Here is a 22928-nt window from a genome sequence, read left to right on the forward strand (position 1 = left end):
AGTCAGCACATGTGGGGACTGGGTATTTAAAGTCACGGCAGCTGCAGGGAATTCACTTATTAAAAGGCTTACTCCCCTTTCCACAGCGGATGATCTGGGCTGGTAGCTGCTCAGGCTCTCTGTACACTTCACTGCAGAGTCACGGCTCAGTGCTCAGGGCTCGGGAGCACGTACAGCAGCTAAGCAGCACAGAGTCCAAAGTCAAGTACAGTAATACGTTAAGCAGGGCTGCAGGGGAGACCACCTCATACCAGGCAGTCCTAAAGTCTATACTCACAGGCAGATAGCCCACCGCACAGCAGATGTATTTCAGTGGGAGAGCAGTCCTCTCAGTGCTTAACAGGGCTGGATGGAGGCTTCGTTGGGTCAATGAAACAATTTAGCACAGGGCTGGAAGGGACAGCTTTGAGCAGCCCTGACCTAGTGTGTTCCTCTGTCACTTATCTAGAGATTCAAGTGGATGTGGGGTAGTAATGCTCTATTGGTACGAAGTATAATTCCCCCAGTCATGAAAAGCAAACCCCTAAACACACCTCGCTTTCCAATCAGGAATGTAACGCTTAGCAACATTGTGAGAATGTTGGCATAACTACTTTAGAATGGCCATTGTCCACCACAGTTCTGTTATTCCAAACAGAACCTCTTCTCCACAGAAACACAGTGCCAAGGACAGAGCCTTTCTTTATTACTGCATTATCTGCACACACAACAGACAACAGCCTTTACTTTGAACAACAAACATGAACCACAGTAACTCAGGGTTTACTAATGGAAAGTTTTCCCAGGAACCAGCCTTCCTTTTCCAAGGAATTACTGATGGAGCCCAGATCCAAATTCCATCTTACCAAAGACCGTCAAGACTGACGACACTAGAAGGATTCTTCAGAGCCGGTGAGCCTCTGGAGGGCACGCTGCTGTGGGGTGTTTCAGCTGCACCCCTGCCATTAGTTTTACTTTTTGCTCAAAACATACAACTTCCCAATGTTTCGCTATGTTTCATATACCTTTGATAGATTATATATATATATATATATATATATATATATACACACACACACACACACACACACAGATCTAGATCTATCTATCTTAAATGTTTTATTGTCATTCTATATTAACATCATTGTATAGTGTTCTTTCTGTTTCTCTTTATAAATGTCAATATTAATCTTGTATTATAGATCAATCTGGTTTTCAGATCCCAATCAATCAGGGAGCATATTCTCTCCAAATCCAACAATGTCACGCTGGACCTGCAGGTGAGATCCTTTCTACTCAGCCCTCTTTTATTATTATTATTATTATTATTATTATTATTATTATTATTATTATTATTATCAAATCAGGCATCCATTCAGCATTGCATCCTCTTTCTCAGGTCTGCACGGTTCTGCTTATGACCCCAATGTACACATAATGCAGTGCGGCGCGGTCCAAAGCGCATACTACCACAACAGTTACATCCCTCAGCCTGCAATGGGGCTTCCCCAGCAGACAGTGCACCAGCAGCCACAGCCGCTGTACTACAGCCAGCCAGACAACCGCGCTGTGATCTACCAGGTACCCCCGAACCAGCTCCAGCAGGGTTTGTATCAGCAGCCCTCCACTAGACAGCCTCCCTTCTACCTGCCTCCCTACCAGGACCCCCCGCTCAGAACCGGCAGCCTGCCTGTGAGCTTCCAGCCCCCGCAGGAGCACTACATCCAGTACCACGTCCAGGAGAAGAACAGCAGCCTGCAGCCCCCAGCGGACCTCACGCATTTCGGACTGAGACACGTGGCAACCTTGCTGCCAGGGAGCGTCGCAGCGCCGCAGTTACCAGGAGGCGCCCAGACTATAAAACTGGAAGCCCCGGGTGCTGCCTTCGAGTCGCAGGCTGCTGCTCTTGAACCTCAGATTCCTGGTCCATCGGTTGTAACAGCCCCTGTTCTCCCACATGGAATCCTTCCCAGATTCCTCATAATTCAAGGTCAGTCTTTTAAACCGCAGGGAAGCCCGGTCTGGGACAGTGACCTGTCAGAGTTTGCTTCCCTCCTCTCTGTTGTGAAAGATTCATCCAGCACTTCAGAGTGTGCATTGGAGGACCTGAATAAAACTTCCCAGCTCAGAGAGGATGGACCAGAAGGCACCGAGCCTGATTTCGAGATTAAGAAAGAACCGAGGGAGGAACTCGTTCCAGATACTGGACCGCTGACAGGCACGGCTGAAGTCACCTCGTTGGAAGAGGCCATGAAAATATTCCACTGCGAGCCAGATCTGGGCAAAGCAATGAGGTGCCTGGAGCACGCATTCCCAGCAAGCACAGAGACCACCGCTCTCAGAGAACCAGAGAACCAGGTCCACTTGTTAAAGACCGTCCCCAGCGGGACAGCTTCTCATGCAGCTCCTGAAGAAGTAGTCCGTCTCGGCTGTCTTTTTAAAATCCCGGGGGCTGCAGAACCTGGACGGGAGATGGACTTCTTTTATGAAGTAGATAACCTGGGCTGGTTCTGCGAGTTTCAGATTTTCGGCCGGCCCGTGTCCCTGGAAGGAATGGAAAGGCAGGGGGCTGGTCCGGAGGACGCGGTGGAAGAGCTTCACCTTTAAGGAGGATCGGAAGCTGGGGAGTCAGAGCGTGACTCGCCCTGTGCTCCCTCGAGTCATCTCAGGAAAAAAAAAAAAAAAGAGCGGATTCAAAAGGAAAAGAGAAAACAGAACATATGAACAGATAGATGATAGGTATATAGATATTTACTGAAAATATGATCAGTGTCAATAAAACTGTATTTATACACGCAGCTTCAGTAGCACACGGACAAATCCTGCAGAAGTAGGTCTTCATCTGATAACTCATGACAAACAAGGTGTCTGTAGCAAACACGTTTCAATACGGGGTCATTATTGAGGCAATCAACTTTTTTCATATAGATTTGCGATGTCCATTTCATACATTCATTCATGGTCAAGGTTCACTTATCCTAAACCAGAAGGGGCATGTCAATTTCTCCAGATGTACTCCTACCTTGAAGACAGAATTTCACAATACAACAGTACAATGAATATCATAGGGAAAGCAGGGAGCTTCAGTGCATTACACAACCTCTGTTTAAGAAAGAGAGACCATGCAAACAGTTAGATTGATCCATATTTATTAATGGCATACAGTTATTATATACAGACAGATGAAACGGTGTGCAGACTGTGTGCTCTGTTCCATGCTGTTTTCAGCTTGAAGCCCTGCCCAATACACTTTGCTTTGCCCAATGCAACAGCAGTAAATTACAGGCTTGAAATTCACCAGCAAAGGTTATGCCAATGTGACAATGAAAGGAATCAGCTGACCCCAGACAGAGCGCTGTATTGTGGAGGTCACAGGGTACAGCCTGCAGGTCTCCCCTGTCTTACAGCAGTCTGAGGCTGACAGACAGTTAGCACTCGTATTGAAAGCTGTGCATCACCATTAGAAACCTTTCTAGACTGCACTGTAACTCTGTTTAGAGGTCATATTGGTGGGTCGCTTTCTAGATTAAACTCTACGGGCTCCAGTCCTGAGCCACGTTCTGTACAGTGGACGAGGCCACGTGTTTGTGCGGTGGGGTGTCCAGTGCACGTGGTTTAAGTGCGGTTGAGACAATGCAGAGTTCTGCACGTTCTCCACTGTCAGTAAGTTACACTCCAGGTGTGTCGCCAGGTTGAGCAGCTGCAGTACTGGGAATACTATTAGGACCGCTGTTTTGGTCATTAACATTAGACCCCAGATCCCATTAAGTGAAAGTGAGCAATATCTTAGCAATCATAAAAAAAACATGTACATTGGAATCGTAAAATATACAACAATATTAAATATCACACATGCGCGAGAGATCAAAACATCTGCAAAAATACAATTTACATTGACAGTATTAAACAAAATCTTAAACAACTTTGTTTTTTTTTTGTAGAATTAAAAGAAATAGGTCAGATATTAATCTTTCTTTTTTTCTCCTTTTGATTAAAACAAGAACAGACTAAAAAACCCTCAGTTTTGACAAAGCATATTTACAGCAAACGGTTCAAATTTGGCCGAGCAAACTGTGCCCTGACCAGAACTGCTTTTCTAATACACATATTGTACATCACGAATGTTGCATTTGCTTGTACAGTACTTCATTATCCTTGCATAAAACTGCAGGAACTTCCACTATTTCTTCAAAACGGCTCCTATTCATGCAAAGAATAAAAAATAATGTTTTAAAAAGAAATGTTTGTACTTTCCAACTCAACGACAGATTAAAGATGTGGGATTATGAACCCGTGGCAGCTGCAGGTGACCCGTCTGGGTTTTCATTTTATACTCCCGGCGTGTGCGGTTCAAAGATCAGGACACTTTCTCCTCGATCTGGTCTTCAGTTTGCAGCAGCCGCTTCACCACGGAGGTCTTCCCATTCTCCTGTGCAAGCTGCAGGGGAGTCTGAGCTGCAGCGTTCTGGCAGTTCACCAGGGCGCCGTGTGCAAGCAGGGTGTGGACGGCCTGCAGATGCCCTCCTTTGGCAGCCAGATGGAGAGCGGTGAAGCCCTGCTTGTCAGCCAGGTTCACACTTTCAGAGCTGGACAGCAGGAGCTCCTTTATGACCTCTGAATGGCCCTCCTCAGCGGCCAAATGGCAAGCCGGTCTGTGGTCGTGGTCTTTGGCGTGAACATTGGCTTGCTCGTCGATGAGCAGTCTAACTGTCGGGAGATGGCCGAACTGGGAAGCGAGATGCAGAGCAGTCCACCCTACCCCAGTTCTTGCCTCCAGGTCCGCTTTGTGTTTGAGGAGCAGCCTGGAGGTGCTGGTGTGCCCAGTTTCAGCAGCCACGTGCAGCGGGGTACGCAGCGTGGCGGTCGGTACGCTGACGTCAGCGCCCAGCTCGATCAAGAGGCGCGCCATCCTGTAGTGGCCCCTCTGAGCGGCCAGGTGCAGCGGGGTTCTCCCGTCGGAGGTCTGGGTGTTGACGTGGGCCCCAGACTGCTTCACCAGCAGCTTGACGATTGACAGGTGGCCCTGCCAGGCTGCGAAGTGGAGCGGCGCCCAGTCGTCCTTCCCCTTCAGGTGCACGTCGGCCCCTCTGCTCAGCAGGACCCGCACCACCTTGTCCTGGCCGTGCTGGCAGGCGATGTGCAGCGGCGTCCGGCCCTCGAAGTCCGTCTCATTGATGGAGGCGCCCCGGTCCAGCAGCTGCCTGGCGATGGTTTCGTCCCCGCTCTGCGCTGTGAAGTGCAGGGGGGTGTACTGGTCCTCGTCCTTGGCGTTCACATTGGTCTTCCTCCCCAGCAGGAGTTCCGTGATGTTCTTCAGCCTCTTCTCCACCGCCAGGTGGATGGGGGTGGAGCCCCGGCTGTTGGCCAGGTTGGGGTTGGCGTTGTAGAGCAGGAGCAGTTTCACGGCCTCGTCGTTGGACAGCTGGACGGCGTAGTGCAGGAGGCTCAGGCCGTCTTCCAAGACGAGGTCCACGTCCTGAGGCTGCAGGATCTTCATCAGTTTGGCAATGTCTTCAGACATGATGGCCTCGCAAAGCTTCTTCTTCTGCAGATCTAAAGTCCCAGATTCTGAATGGAGGAGGAGGAGGAATAACACAGGCTGATGTTACTACAGGAACAGCACATTGCCCTTGAGCAAAAACAACATTACAGCCATGCTGAGCATATCCAGCGGGCAAAACAGGAAAAACAGCAATAAGGTAGAGGTGCGAAATATTACATGGATGCAACACCTGGGTAATAACGTTTAGCTCAAACCGTTTCTTCAAGGAATATCTACCGAAGGGGTTGGACTTCATTTCACAGCTGCATAAATACCCCTCATCATAATTGTTATTCTCATCATCATGAAATGCCTTAATTCTGTTTGTAGCATCCTGTAGCGCACATTTAAAGATGACTTATTCACTGTTTATAATCTTTAAACTAAAGCATGAGTGCTTTGAGAAGATGTATCTTTTCTAGGGTACCACTTTCTGGGTAGGGATGCTTTTTATGTGACTTATGCAATATATCTTATCCTTACAACACGTTTCAGAAAAAATTATTAACGTGCATTGCCATGCAGTGTATTTTTATTATTATTTCCGATTAGATTTGTACACTCATTAAACACACCTGCGTATACAGATTCAGGAACTGCCCTTCTTACTCACCGCTGGAAGAGTTTTCTTTTTCAAATGACAGCAACAAGGACCCTTGAGAAGAGAAGGCAGAGTCCACAGAGGAGATTCCCGAGAGCCTCTTGCTGGTCATCTCTTTACACTCAGAGTTTTCCTTCACGCAGCCGAAGCTTTGTGAAATCCCGCAGTCTATCTGGCTCAGAAGCTCAGAAAGACTGTAATCTTTGTCAGCAGCCATCGGAGCGGACTTCATCCCCATCTGCTCCACAACGATCTCCTGTAGGGAGAGGGAGAGCATGGGGTCTTTTCAACTGATCTGAACACAGACGTCATCTGAATTTAACAACAAAACAGCACCTTCCCTGACGTTTCATTTCATTTTAGACAGAGATACAACAGAGACTGACATCATGCATGTTTATTTTTTCAGAACCTGGCCACGAGAAGCTCTGTAGACTGGTGAGGCGACTGCTGATTTTGCCTGCTTAACACACGCTAGAACCAATGTGACATTCCCTGTGTGATCTCCAGCGAAGATGAGCCACTTTACAGCCAAGAACCTGTGTTCCCCTGACTGCACGACTCACCCTGCACACCACGCGGCCGTGCCTTTACCAGGGGAGACTCTGAGGGACCCCTGCGCTCCCCTGACTGCATGATTCACCCTGCACACCACACGGTCATTCCTTTACCAGGGGAGACCCTGAGGGACCCCTGCGCTGCCCTGACTGCATGATTCACCCCGCACACCACACGGTCATGCCTTTACCAAGGGGGGACAGTCAGGGAACCCTGAAACTGGCATTTTGGATGCGACACCACAAAAAAAAGCTTTGCATATTTCAGTTTCATTCCAGTTCTGTCTTGGCTTTGTATGCGTTCTCTTCTCAAACAAATCACAGCACTGAAAAAGATCACATCCCTGGTTAAGTGTACAATTGCATTGTGAAGCCTTACTGTACCTGGCTGCTGGCATCTTGCCTCTGGCTGGTATCTGTGTCCTGCTCATCGAGCATATCTTTGGTTTCCTCCTGTGGTTTAGAACACAGTTCCTCTGCCTCCGAAGTAATTTCTGAAAACATGACAATAATTATACAACTTTATTTTAGGGAACACCATATGGCGCTTGGGCATAGATAATAACACCCTTAAAAATCTTCTTACTTAGTCTCCAAAGAAAGTATTCTATATAAAAAATATACTGAAAATTATTAGAGAGTAATATTTACTATCTGTATCAGCAAGGATGAAAATAAGACTCCTATTGCATAGCAGCTTCACCCATTCCAGGTTTTACTACAAGCTTGATCAGCCCCAGTGTATAGGTAACAAGCTCAGGAGTGTCTTACTAAACTCCTAGTGAATCCAGGAATGGATCACACTGCTATGCAATGGGAGTCTTACTATATCAGGGATGGACAGCTGTGGTGCTTCCTGACCAGGTCTGTGTTCCAGCCATGTTCTTGCATGAAATTGTTTTAGTTTAATTGGTTGAAATAAACAGTTAACATAACCCTGTTAAATGTGGTGTAGAACGGTACCTAGAACCAGCTGCCCAATCTACACAGCATAATGCCATGTTTCACTGTATCTACACAACACAATGCAATGTTTCACTGCATCTACACAACACAATGCAATGTTTCACTGCATCTACACAACACAATGCAATGTTGCACTGCATCTACACAACACAATGCAATGTTTCACTGCATCTACACAACACAATGCAATGTTTCACTGCATCTACACAACACAATGCAATGTTGCACTGCATCTGTAACACAAAAGTATTAGTTTGAAAAACAAAACAAATTGGTATAAGTGTAGAAAGACAGGCCAGGCTTTTCAGCGATGGACAACTCGAGAGAATTAGAATACCGATCTTAAGATCTAAATAAGTCTCTCTGCTCCAGGTAAAGAGCGCGGACTGTCTCTCTGCTCCAGGTAAAGAGCGTGGCCCGTCTCTCTGCCTCAGGTAAAGAGCGCGGCCCGTCTCTCTGCCCCAGGTAAAGAGCGCGGCCCGTCTCTCTGCCCCAGGTAAAGAGCGCAGCCCGTCTCTCTGCCCCAGGTAAAGAGCACGGCCCGTCTCTCTGCCCCAGGTAAAGAGCACGGCCCGTCTCTCTGCCCCAGGTAAAGAGCACGGCCCGTCTCTCTGCCCCAGGTAAAGAGCACGGCCCGTCTCTCTGCCCCAGGTAAAGAGCGCGGCCCGTCTCTCTGCCCCAGGTAAAGAGCGCGGCCCGTCTCTCTGCCCCAGGTAAAGAGCACGGCCCGTCTCCCTGCTCCAGGTAAAGAGCGCGGCCCGTCTCTCTGCCCCAGGTAAAGAGCGCGGCCCGTCTCTCTGCCCCAGGTAAAGAGCGCGGCCCGTCTCTCTGCTCCAGGTAAAGAGCGCGGCCCGTCTCTCTGCCCCAGGTAAAGAGCGCGGCCCGTCTCTCTGCCCCAGGTAAAGAGCGCGGCCCGTCTCTCTGCCCCAGGTAAAGAGCGTGGCCCGTCTCTCTGCCCCAGGTAAAGAGCGCGGCCCTTCTCTCTGCACCCCTGTCAGAAGACCCTTACCTTGGAAGGACGGGCGCTTGCTGGAGGCGTCCAGCCAGCATCTCTCCATCAGGCTGATGAAGCCGCTGCAGGCCTGCGGTCGGGAGCGAGGGATGGCAGACAGCTCCGGACGCAGCCCCTTCACCACTTTCACCATTATGTGCAGGATGTTGATTTCTTCTGTTAACAAGAAAGAGGTTCACAGGCTTATTAGAAATGCACAAACAGACTCTCTCCAAATCAGTGTCAAACCCATAACGGAAACTGCTTCTGAGACGAGATGAGCGCTTCAACAAGAATGTCTTCAGCTTGTGTTTTTGTTTTGTTTTCAGAACTCCTTGGATGAGCCTGAATGTGTCGCATCGTTCTCCGAAGATGAAGCACAGTTTACACTCCAGGAGGTAGGCATGGCAGCTCGGTTAAACAGTGGATCACCACTTAATGGTTTTACTTTGAAATGTGTTCATTTTTTATAACGTCCAGAGCAATGTAACCCGATGAATAAAGTAAAGTCAGGATGCATGAGTGGCAGGTTGAGCGCTTTTATCAATGGTGTTATAAACTGAGCAAAATGACTTTTGGTTACAAAGACATTTTTTTTTATTATTATGTTAAAAAGACACAGATTGGAAAAAGTTTAAGGATGTAAAAGGGTGAACATGTTGTGCTTTACAGGGCTGTCCTGTAAGCCAGCGCCAGCACAGCTAACAATGCAATGACCATGTGGAAAGGCAGTACAGTGGCTGATCAGAAGCCATGAATTCGGTTATTCTGAGTGAGGACTGAGAACCCTGGGGTGGGGGAGGGCTCATCACCAGTCCCTCAGTGTGCGGATTGTCAACAGCAGTTAAATAAATATTTTCAGATTTACTGGCAAAAACAATCAATCCTCGGGTGTAATCCTGACAACACCCTTTTGTTTCAACAGTCATGGAGAGAAAATGAATGGGCATGACTCTCCGTCTCTGCTCTACTGGCATGAGAGAATAAGAGTTCCAGTAATGCACGGTTACAGGAAAACGCTTCCCCCAGCGAGCCTGTGCACAACTTGTTTAGGCAACAGTATCCCGGCAACTGAAACATTACTGATTCACTCCTGAAGAGCGCTGATGATAGGACACGGAGTTCACCTCCAAGCTCTATTCAAACTGCAGTGCACTATGAGATTACAGGGATGGAAAAACGACTCCCATTGCACAGCAGCGTGATCCACTCCTGGTTTCACTAGGAGTTTAATAAGACACACCTGACCTTCTTAACGATACACTGTGGGCTTATCAAGCTTGTATCAAAACCTGGAACAGGCGAAACTGCTATGCAAGAGAAGCCTTATTCCCATCCCTGAATTCGAATGACTCCCAGGTATTACAGGACCACAGGAGCTGATTGGGTCCTATCTAGCAATCGTGAAGTGAAAGCCAAACCTTTTGGAACAGTTTCTGTGTTTAGGAACGGACATTTAAAAAAAAAAAAAAAAGAAACACCAAACCTGAGGGCAGGGACCAAAATAGATTTGTACAAATAAACTGAAAGTAAGCTTAAAATAAATAGGAGCAGTGTTAGCGAGTGTGAGCCTGTTCTCAAGAGCACACCCCCGTCAATGACAACACAGTTAAAGATGAGATTGAACTGGGGCGTTCCACACTACACAAGACACAGCGCTGGAAACACAATGCTCTGTACTGAGCTGAGCTGAACAGTGAGGGACGGAAACACAATGCTCTATACTGAGCTGAGCTGAACAGTGAGGGACGGAAACACAAGGCTCTGTACTGAGCTGAGCTGAACAGTGAGGGACGGAAACACAAGGCTCTGTACTGAGCTGAGCTGAACAGTGAGGGACGGAAACACAAGGCTCTGTACTGAGCTGAGCTGAACAGTGAGGGACGGAAACACAAGGCTCTGTACTGAACTGAGCTGAACAGTGAGGGACGGAAACACAAGGCTCTGTACTGAGCTGAGCTGAACAGTGAGGGACGGAAACACAATGCTCTGTACTGAGCTGAGCTGAACAGTGAGGGACGGAAACACAATGCTCTGTACTGAGCTGAGCTGAACAGTGAGGGACGGAAACACAAGGCTCTGTACTGAGCTGAGCTGAACAGTGAGGGACGGAAACACAATGCTCTGTACTGAGCTGAGCTGAACAGTGAGGGACGGAAACACTGCCACCGTTTACATGCTATCGTATTTTGTCCTGTATGAACAATGGGAACACTGGGATACACTGTATGGTGTCTTGTGTGAATAATGGGAACACTGGTACCTGCGTATGGTTTCTTCTGTGTCAGTATGCCCCAGATCACAATGGAGAAGCTGAAAAATAAAACAACAAAAATACTTAGTGTGTCAACTTTACATGATTATAATAGATTAGCAAGTAAACCAAAAATACAGTTATTATAGGGATGTAAATAAGACGCCCATTGCATAGCAGTTTGAGCCATGCCTGATTTCACTATGAGTTTAATAAGACACACCTGATCTTTATACCTGTACACTGGGACTAATCAAGCTCGTAGTAAACCCTGGAATGGGTGGAATGGTGCTATGCAATAGGAGTCTTATTTCCATCCCTGTGCTAGGCTATTCATACGTTTGTTATTGAAGCTGGAAGCACCTTGAGATTTAAAATCTAGTAAAACTAGTTATTTTACAGGGTTTCCAAAGAAGACAGGTAACTGTAGACCGAGCCCGTCACTGCAAACACACACAGGCAATCAGCCCCCGCTGTGCACCGTGCCCATCACTGCAAACACACACAGGCAATCAGCCCCCGCTGTGCACCGTGCCCATCACTGCAAACACACACAGGCAATCAGCCCCCGCTGTGCACCGTGCCCATCACTGCAAACACACACAGGCAATCAGCCCCCGCTGTGCACCGTGCCCATCACTGCAAACACACACAGGCAATCAGCCCCCGCTGTGCACCGTGCCCATCACTGCAAACACACACAGGCAATCAGCCCCCGCTGTGCACCGTGCCCATCACTGCAAACACACACAGGCAATCAGCCCCCGCTGTGCACCGTGCCCATCACTGCAAACACACACAGGCAATCAGCCCCCGCTGTGCACCGTGCCCATCACTGCAAACACACACAGGCAATCAGCCCCCGCTGTGCACCGTGCCCATCACTGCAAACACACACAGGCAATCAGCCCCCGCTGTGCACCGTGCCCATCACTGCAAACACACACAGGCAATCAGCCCCCGCTGTGCACCGTGCCCGTACTGTTTAAAGTGTGTGCAACATAAACAAACAGTCAGAGAGATAAGCAAGTCACAGGCAGTGACGATACATTTGTGGTCTGATCCTTGGATTCTGAATGGAGGCCCAGAGGAACAGGTTCATACAGAAGGTGTGGGCTGTCTGACTCTGTGACTGGAACTACTGGCACAGATTGCATCGTGATCTGGGTGCGACTGTACCATATGTCCCGCTCTTGCAGCACTCTTGCTATTTCTGTGATGAATCACGCAGTGCCGCAGGATTCCCATTGCAGCCTGAATTCCTTTAGCAATTGATCATTAAATGAGACCCGGAAAACCTGCATGATTGTGGCTCTCCAGGGCCAGGGTCGGCCACCCCTGCCCTAGAATGCATTTATGAACATTTGTGCAAGCCCTGGTGTCACTGGGGATGACAGAGACCTTTCAGTGAAGAGTTTCAAGAACTGGAGGTCATTTTAAAACAGACACCATCAAACCTTCTATATAGAAAGGGCATGACTGGTCTGGGTTATAATTCATAATGATCTCTCTCAACTCTACAGCTTGTAGGAGCAACAGTAAGAGCAAGCAGGCAATTCGGATTACAAATCTCTACGCAGTGACCCCACAATCAGCAACCCCACAACCAGCAACCCCACAACCAGCAACCCCAACAGTACTATCTGGAATGGCAGTAAGGAATATATACAGCATCGATGATCAAAGAGTTACACTATTTAGTGAAAACATTAAAGTGATGCCATTATTATAGGGCAGCAGTGTGGAGTAGTGGTTAGGGCTCTGGACTCTTGACCGGAGGGTTGTGGGTTCAATCCCCAGTGGGGGACACTGCTGTTGTACCCTTGAGCAAGGTACTTTACCTAGATTGCTCCAGTAAAAACCCAACTGTATAAATGGGTAATTGTATGTAAAATAATGTGATATCTGTATAATGTGAAACAATGTATAATGTGATATCTTGTAACAATTGTAAGTCGCCCTGGATAAGGGCGTCTGCTAAGAAATAAATAATAATAATAATAATAATAATTTTATGTATGGGGGGGCGACAAACTGATTTAAAGAAGGACACACGCACACACGCACACACACACACACACACACACACGCACACGCACACGCACACACACACACACACACACGCACACGCACACATCCCACCCAATTCAATCTATTGGGAATACTGACTAAATGGATGAACTAAAAGGAAAATGACCGACTTCTGTTTGGAGCATCCCCAAACTCCCAAACGCAATCCAACAGGAGCGGGCTGGTTCATAAACACTGACCGTTCAATCCACTCCACTCAGATCATGCCAAGCAGCGCAATGGACATGCAAAGTTCAGTCAGAAAAAGAGGAAGTAATTCAAAAAAACAAGGTGTATCCTTGATATTGGTATTAGAGGCCTGAAAAGAATTCAATACGCTGAATACGTTGAAATCTTGGATTATTATTAGTGGCAGCAGCAGTCGTAGTCATGGACCTTGACATCTATGTTAACTACTGGAGTTGACTGTTTTATTAATTACAGCTGACGTGAGACTTGCAACAGCTGTACAAACCAACTGGCAAAAAGTACATTCCTTCAGACTGTAATTCCATATCACTGTGTGGCGACACTGATAAAATCCCCTCGAGGTAGCTCCAAGGAATCAGAGCCTTATTGTGCACAGCTGGGTACACAGCACGTTACTCCTTGTTTTAATAGACCAACCTGTAAACATCATGCTTGGTGTTCGAGGTCCTGTGTTTGCCCTTGATCCTCTCCGGGGGGAGGTACGCGATCGTGCCACAGAAACCGTCTCTGCTGATGTCATCGGTGCTCGAGAACCCGTTCCATCTCGCCAATCCAAAATCGGAGATCTGAAAAAATAAATCAATCAACACAATTAAATAAATACACACGTTAATTACAAGAAGAAAAGGGGTTCCAAATAAATAATCATGAAACCCCATTACTTCACGCTGTTTATTAATAACAGGGGTTTCCTTCTTTAATCATTTGTTCTTTTTGGCATCTTTACAACGCTATTCATTTCACTCCATGGGCCCTTCTGGTTTCCACGCCGGCGTGCTTTGGAATTCCCTTGCATGAGGAGTGGTTTGTGATTCATGCGTCGCGTGTTTTTCAAGTCAGGACTCGACCTGTCCCCTTGCCTGACCTATTCTTAGACAGGATTCTAAGTTCTGACTGCAGCATGTATTTTTATTCCATAGTTTTTGCCCCGAGGCTGTGAGGTGCGTGCGTGGATAGAACCTGCTGTAGAGCTGGACTGTAAGGGTGTTCTAGCGCCAGTTCACATGCAGTGTGTCGTTAATAGATAACGTGTCAACAGAACAGCAGGCACCCAGTGAGAATATAAAATCCCAGGCAAGGTTTACAGAAAATCTGTTTCTTCGGAGCGTAGAGAACCAGCAGCAGAACTGCTCCCAGGAAAGGAGTTTCTGAACCAGCAAAGCATCAGCTCTGAGCAGAGACATCAGAGCAGGCCATGGCTGGGACTGAAGCACAGGGTTAAACACAATGGGGAGGCAGTCTCAGCAGGTAGTTCTGCGAGGTGTTCCTACCCTTGTGGGGACTGTTCTGACCCTGTAAGCCTGTGGTGCACAACCCTGGACCCTCAAGACCCATCTCAGTCCAGGTCCAAGCAGGTAAGCAGGTAACTCATTTAGGATCTGACTGGAACACAAACCCAGACTGGAATGGATCTGGGTTGGTGTGCCACTGCTGTAAGCACTATAAACAAGCCAGCACCTGGACACAGGCGTGGAGGAAGAATCACTGGGATCCTTTAAGACACAACTTGACCAAGCTTTGAGTTCAGCCGAGCTCAGATGGAGCCGAATGGGCTCCTCTCATGTGTGCGTGTGTGTGTGTGTTCCTGTGAACCTCATGCAGACAGGCAGGCTCCGGTACCTTCACGTGATAATGTGCGTCCAGCAGGATGTTGGCCGGCTTCAAGTCGAGGTGCAGCAGGGGGGGGTTCATGCAGTGCAGGAAGTTCATCCCCACGGCCGCCTCGTGAATGATGCGGAAGCGCAGTTCCCACGGTAACGGCTCCGAGGCCAGCAGCTTTTCCAGAGATCCCGTCTCCATGTATTCCATGACAAGTCCGACGGGGTCCTGGCAGATGCCGTACACTGGGAGGATGTAGCGGAACTTGGCCATTTCCATTTTCTTGGCTTCATCGAGCAGCTCGGCGCGTTCCCTGCAACACAGTTACAAAACAATGAGGATAGCAGCACACTACCAGCGAGGGAAACACACACACAGGACTAGCCAAAACAATGAGGATAGCAGCACACTACCAGCGAGGGAAACACACACAGGACTAGCCAAAACAATGAGGATAGCAGCACACTACCAGCGAGGGAAACACACACAGGACTAGCCAAAACAATGAGGATAGCAGCACACTACCAGCGAGGGAAACACACACAGGACTAGCCAAAACAATGAGGATAGCAGCACCCTACCAGCGAGGGAAACACACACACAGGAGTAGCACGTTACCATTTCCCATGGTGCAAACTTTACACTTGAGCAGCAGCTCCTTGCAAACAAACAAACCTTCTTACACAGAGTGCAAAACCACAAGATCGTTCTTGTTTTGTACTACAAATCATGAGGCACCTGAAACCCACCTTCCCAGTGCTTAACTCAAATAAAGGAATGCTTGTCATTTATTTTCTTTTGCACTATTATTTGAAGTTTTTTAACCCTTTAACCTGCTGATCAGTTCTAACGCTATAGAACATGCCTCCATGGTCTCTAAGCCTACTGAACAATGTACATGAACACCCACTTAAGCAGCAGGCGGAGCCCCAACAGACTTGCACAATGCACGCTCTGTACTCAATAAAACCAGACATGAAGCAAGAGTGAATGCTGGATTAAGCTTTGCAAACCTCTTGAGGTCTGCATGACTATGGTAAATGGGTGGAGACAGACTTCTTTGCATCCATCAACTTATTCCAATTGACTGTGAAAAGCTGAACCCAAGTGTCTGTGTGTAGACAGAGTGGTTAAGCTTAAATCTGACATAAAAGGTGAACAACAGAATGTACCAGACAGTGTCAAAACCAGCCTCAGAGGGAGGGGATCCGAATGTACCAGACAGTATCAAAACCAGCCTCAGAGGGAGGGGATCTGAATGTACCAGACAGTATCAAAACCAGCCTCGGAGGAAGGGGATCCGAATGTACCAGACAGTATCAAAACCAGCCTCGGAGGAAGGGGATCCGAATGTACCAGACAGTATCAAAACCAGCCTCGGAGGAAGGGGATCTGAATGTACCAGACAGTATCAAAACCAGCCTCGGAGGAAGGGGATCCGAATGTACCAGACAGTATCAAAACCAGCCTCGGAGGAAGGGGATCCGAATGTACCAGACAGTATCAAAACCAGCCTCGGAGGAAGGGGATCCGAATGTACCAGACAGTATCAAAACCAGCCTCGGAGGAAGTGTATCCGAATGTACCAGACAGTATCAAAACCAGCCTCGGAGGAAGGGGATCCGAATGTACCAGACAGTATCAAAACCAGCCTCGGAGGAAGGGGATCCGAATGTACCAGACAGTATCAAAACCAGCCTCGGAGGAAGGGGATCCGAATGTACCAGACAGTATCAAAACCAGCCTCGGAGGAAGGGGATCTGAATGTACCAGACAGTGTCAAAACCAGCCTCGGAGGAAATGTATCCGAATGTACCAGACAGTATCAAAACCAGCCTCGGAGGAAGGGGATCCGAATGTACCAGACAGTATCAAAACCAGCCTCGGAGGAAGGGGATCCGAATGTACCAGACAGTGTCAAAACCAGCCTCGGAGGAAATGTATCCGAATGTACCAGACAGTATCAAAACCAGCCTCGGAGGAAGGGGATCCGAATGTACCAGACAGTATCAAAACCAGCCTCGGAGGGAGGGGATCCGAATGTACCAGACAGTATCAAAACCAGCCTCGGAGGAAGTGTATCCGAATGTACCAGACAGTATCAAAACCAGCCTCAGAGGAAGGGGATCCGAATGTACCAGACAGTATCAAAACCAGACGTGGTTGTGAGTGACTCTGCAGCTGATGCATAGTTCACACACCCTAGTCTCTGTAAATCACCTTGGATAAAAGCGTCTGCTAAATAAATAACAAATAACAGTACATTTGCAGACTTCACATGGCTATACTACTCATTTAAAATACTTTACAACAGTTTGGCACTTTTGTTTTTTAAAATCTGCTTTACCACACCTCTGTGGCCTCACAATGCTTACCTGTGCTTAACCATGCCTTCGCTATACTTCACTACTCTTTGCTATACCTTTACTATGAGAACATGCCCGCTGGCACATTCTGTTTCTGTCTGCTGCAGTTCCAGACAATGTCAGCATTAACATCCTGAACAGACTAACTGGTATAACAACATTGCTCATTGCCTCCAGAAAAAAAAAAAAAAAAAAAACTGCTTCAAAACACAGATAAGATCAGAATTTTTCCAACAAAGACTATTTCGAGCGGAATTTGAAAAGGATCGTGTACCACGGGTCGTGTACGAGATGTTTAGACAACGACAGCAGGACCCGGGAACCCCACGAGCTCCACAAAGATAAACTGCTGCTACAAGCCTATTCCCAAACTGGAAGAAATGCTTTACAGAGCGGTTACTGACATGCTCTCAGGATATTACACTGTATTAATAAACCCTAAAACAGGTGAACGGGATTAGCAAACTGACAACCTGCTTTAATGAATCAAAATTCATCAAAACAGACTTTATAATGTATATTTTAAACAATCCTAAAAGAAATTATTCTTTAATGTTTCGTGCATAGGACAATACAGAATACAGATATTTTACACTGTGGTTATATATATATATATATATATATATATATATATATATATATATATATATATATATATATATATATATGTTCATATTTTTGCGTATGACAAAGAGTCTTGTTCAAGTTGGATTTTCCAAAAAGTGAATTGCAAAAGGTAAAGGAAGTGGCTCACACAATACTGCCTGTTACAATTACATAACAAACCAAATGACCAGGTAGGCTGACCTGCTATTTATAATAAGTTACACCAAAAACAATTCCAAACACAGGCAGACTTCAGCTGTCTAATAATATAAATCACACCAGCTCTATGGATTTGCTAGTACACATACAGAAAGAACAATAAAAGCACCTTGAAATAGTTGCCATGGAAACAGGGTTCAGGTGGACTTCAAGCCCTCTTGTTGTGCAACAGCCCGCGTCGAGGTACTGCTTCACAGATGTGTCGCTGTTTCATTTGTGTTTTACTGTGTCATTTCCCTGATTAACCCAAGTGTTAAGCAGCACACTGCTGAATCCATTCCCTAGTGGGATGAATATTATTCTTTAGAAAAACACAGAGATGCGTCTCAAAGTGTGGACTTTCCCGGAGCATCAAGCATCAGAGGAACAGACAGCCTGCTGTGAAGAAGCTGTTGGATTGATGGCCATTCACATCCCCACAGAGACATCAGAGCTATACAATCGGCTGACATCAAGCAGACACCTAATCAACCTGCCAATAAACTACCTACGTGCTAACTGCAGATCAGCAATAAACTACCTACGTGCAGACGAAGGACTGGGAAACATCGTAGCAATCCTAACACACTCTTCTCATCTTCACCGTGAAACATCGTAGCTATCCTAACACACTCTTCTCATCTTCACCGTGAAACATCGTAGCTATCCTAACACACTCTTCTCATCTTCACCGTGAAACATCGCAGCTATCCTAACACGCTCTTCTCATCTTCACCGTGAAACATCGTAGCTATCCTAACACGCTCTTCTCATCTTCACCGTGAAACATCGTAGCTATCCTAACACGCTCTTCTCATCTTCACCGTGAAACATCGTAGCTATCCTAACACGCTCTTCTCATCTTCACCGTGAAACATCGTAGCTATCCTAACACACTCTTCTCATCTTCACTGTGAAACATCGTAGCTATCCTAACACACTCTTCTCATCTTCACCGTGAAACATCGTAGCTATCCTAACACACTCTTCTCATCTTCACCGTGAAACATCATAGCTATCCTAACACACTCTTCTCATCTTCACCGTGAAACATCGGAGCAATCCTAACACACTCTTCTCATCTTCACCGTGAAACATCGTAGCTATCCTAACACGCTCTTCTCATCTTCACCGTGAAACATCGTAGCAATCCTAACACGCTCTTCTCATCTTCACCGTGAAACATCGTAGCAATCCTAACACACTCTTCTCATCTTCACCGTGAAACATCGTAGCTATCCTAACACACTCTTCTCATCTTCACCGTGAAACATCGGAGCTATCCTAACACACTCTTCTCATCTTCACCGTGAAACATCATAGCTATCCTAACACACTCTTCTCATCTTCACCGTGAAACATCGGAGCTATCCTAACACACTCTTCTCATCTTCACCGTGAAACATCGGAGCTATCCTAACACACTCTTCTCATCTTCACCGTGAAACATCATAGCAATCCTAACACACTCTTCTCATCTTCACCGTGAAACATCGGAGCTATCCTAACACACTCTTCTCATCTTCACCGTGAAACATCATAGCAATCCTAACACACTCTTCTCATCTTCACCGTGAAACATCGGAGCTATCCTAACACACTCTTCTCATCTTCACCGTGAAACATCATAGCAATCCTAACACACTCTTCTCATCTTCACCGTGAAACATCATAGCTATCCTAACACACTCTTCTCATCTTCACCGTGAAACATCGTAGCTATCCTAACACACTCTTCTCATCTTCACCGTGAAACATCGTAGCTATCCTAACACACTCTTCTCATCTTCACCGTGAAACATCGTAGCAATCCTAACACACTCTTCTCATCTTCACCGTGAAACATCGTAGCTATCCTAATACACTCTTCTCTGTGAAACATTAAGAGGTGGGGAAACACCCATTAGGAACACATGCAGTATTTGCCCCGGGGGGTGACGCTGCCACTCTTGCCCAATGGTTTTGACAGTGCAGACTTACAGTTACAAAGGTTAACAAAAAACTCTTCTTATGTTGATTAGTTGGCATGGGAATTTTCCCCCGACAATGGGCTCCATTATAAAACACTTCCAATACAATACAAAAGCACATTCAACACACAGCAGCTATACTCTTTGGTTGAATGTCCTAAATGCATTACGAAAATAAAACAATGTTCTTTGATTGTAAGAACAGTTTTAAATATACATACATACATACATACATACATACATAGATTGGCTTCAGTGAGTTACAGGAAAATAATTCCATCTAGGGTTTCTGTGACGTCATAAGCTACGAGACTGTTCTATGTGGTTATTCGTTAGTGCTTCAGCTTTATTTGGATGATTGTCTTTACCTTGTTTTAATTTCCCATTCCTCTTCAGTTTCTCATTTAAATCACTTTTTTAAAAAAAAAAAGTATTCTCATTTTGTTGATCATTAATGAACATTTCTGTACTATGGGTGTTGTCGAGTGACTGAAAACGAGACATTTTGTGTTTGAATTGAAAGTGACGGTCTCAAGGAGTTGAATGGGTCAACGTTCAAGTATATTTTCCTCCAGGGGAATTACAGTATCACTTTTTGACGTCACTGCTGTGGTATTATGATTTTTTTTCTTTTTAATGGCTCAGGATGCAAATATATAGACTTCTTGCCCAAATTATTACTGTACAAACCCCCAGGACTGTGCTATAAAATGTAAGCTGTGTGATCCCAGCCCGTTTTTATCGCATGTCAATGATCTTTACTTGACGGGATTCGTTCTGAAGGTCCTTTGCAGGTTTTGATTCCTCGTGCAGGCAGGGGGAGATGTTTAATCTGTGGGACAGGACTAGTTGCTGATCTACTGAAACAACCTTGTACACCACATGGCATACATCTGAGGAGGCAGCAATCAAAGAGTGCAGTCTTTATACTTCATTCAGGACAGAGCATTTTCAATATTAACACAGAGTCACTACACTGATACAAATACTCTCTGATTAAGCAGTGCTTTTAAAAAAGAGATGCATGAACTTCTAGCCCGCTCTCCAACAGCTGAAAAAAAAGGGTTCATGGACAGCAAACTGTGACTGCATTCATAATAATAATAATAATAATAATAATAATAATAATAATAATAATAAATAATAATAATAATAAGGGTATTGAACAAAACGTTCTTTTCAATTTTAAGAATATGGCTCACAGGCACAAGCCAAAGCCAGGGTCGAGATCAATTTCAATTCCGTTTGAATCTATTCTAATTCCAGTTCCATTTGAATCAATTCTAATTCCAATTCCAAATCCATTTGAATCAATTCTAATTCCAATTCCAATTCCATTTGAATCCATTCCAATTCCAATTCCATTTGAATCCATTCCAATTCCTTCAAAAGGAACAGCAGCGTGGGTAGAGACCCTCATACAAGTTCAGGATGCACACTGCACGCTAGACTGTAGCTTATCATGCTCTCCCACGCACACCTGTCTGCTTTACCCTTATGACACCGCAGAAATCCCTACCCTATCACCATGTTAAAAGCACAGCAATCTGCCATGTGAATATAAATAGCACTTAGGACTTTGAGGGGGATGTGAAGCAATGGCATGCAATCTTTCAATAACACATAAGGAATGCATTTATTTATCGTGTTGAATAACCTGCACCTTTCACATACACCAGAGTGATTCACCAAGCTTTAAAATCAACATGAATAAAACACACATGCAACAAGTTTGCAGCTCCTTCCTTTAAAAAACAGATTGATAAACCCACAGACAATGACTTCCTTAACCGGCAAATGAACTGCGTGTGCGTCAGAAAGGGAAATTCGAATGAATGCGTTTGAATAGATTTCAAGAACACGGACCGTGTTAATAAAGTAAACGTCAGAAATGATTGACACACACAGTCAGGAACAGAAGGCACACCTGGGTCTGGGGTGTTTTTGACACAGATCCACCAGTGAAAGATTTCCTTTAGTGGTGTGGTGATTATTAAGCAAAGACGAGATCCACATTGCATTGCTAGCAAAACAATTAAAAACCCTGCAGTTCAAAGTGAAGGTGTCAGGTACCCAGTTCAGCATGACAGGACAGGGCAGGGCAGGGCAGGGCAGGACAGACACAAACAGACAGACAGACAGACAGACAGACAGACAGACAGACAGACACACACACAGACCCAGCAGCTCCCTGCAGTTCAAAGTGAAGGTGTCAGGTACTCGTTTCACCATGACAGGACAGGGCAGGGCAGGACAGGACAGGACAGACACAGACACAGACACAAACACAAACAGACACACAGACACACACACACACACACACACACACACACACACACACACAGACAGACACACACAGACAGACACACAGAGACAGACAGACACACAGAGACAGACAGACACACACAGAGACAGACAGACACACACAGAGACAGACAGACACAGACACACACACACACAGACACCTACTTTTCATCCACGCGCAGGCTGGGAGGGCACTTGATTGCCAGCCATGTTTTCCAGTGTACATGTCTCACTTTGTAAACTTGCCCAAATCCACCAGAACCAATTTTCTCCCACTTCCCAAACTCATCACAGTCAAACGTCTTGAGCAGCCCCATTCCCGAGGGGGAGCTCTCCTGGTGCTCCATGTCCAGTAGTTGACACTCTGTTTGTTCTGTTGTTTTTACCCAGCTCTGTACCTTGAGCTTCCCTGTTCTCTCACACTGTTTGCCTGGCTGTTATTTGCTCTACTCCCTTCCCAGGTGATTAGGGAGTGTTCATGCACCTCGGGGTACTGTGACATCATTTCCTGTCAGAAGCTCGCTGTTTTGTTTTCTGTTCAGGTACTGGCTGCCCTTGAGATTTCTATCAGGCTGTTTACAAATATGGGCATTACAGCATATACCGGCTGTACGGAGTCTGTGCAAGCGAGATGCTTCTCATTGTGATTTCTGGAAGTACAGCTTTGTTGTTGACAATAAACAACTCAGCCCCGTAAACTAAATCAGACTTGACC

General features: G+C 46.2%; 1 protein-coding gene across 1 annotated transcript; it reads right to left on the reverse strand.

The window, feature by feature from the left end:
- Positions 1–3111: 3111 nt before the first annotated feature.
- Positions 3112–22879, reverse strand: LOC117405134 (receptor-interacting serine/threonine-protein kinase 4). Its single transcript, XM_059027933.1, has 8 exons — positions 22379–22879; positions 14791–15082; positions 13588–13736; positions 10900–10949; positions 8655–8813; positions 7064–7173; positions 6135–6378; positions 3112–5547 (listed from the first exon to the last, which is right to left on the reverse strand). Exons 1-8 carry the CDS (start codon positions 22558–22560, stop codon positions 4337–4339), a joined length of 2397 nt encoding a protein of 798 aa, XP_058883916.1. The 5' UTR covers positions 22561–22879; the 3' UTR covers positions 3112–4336.
- Positions 22880–22928: the final 49 nt, after the last annotated feature.

The sequence above is a fragment of the Acipenser ruthenus genome, chromosome 8, assembly GCF_902713425.1.
Source record: "Acipenser ruthenus chromosome 8, fAciRut3.2 maternal haplotype, whole genome shotgun sequence".
In the NCBI taxonomy this organism is placed as follows: domain Eukaryota; kingdom Metazoa; phylum Chordata; class Actinopteri; order Acipenseriformes; family Acipenseridae; genus Acipenser; species Acipenser ruthenus.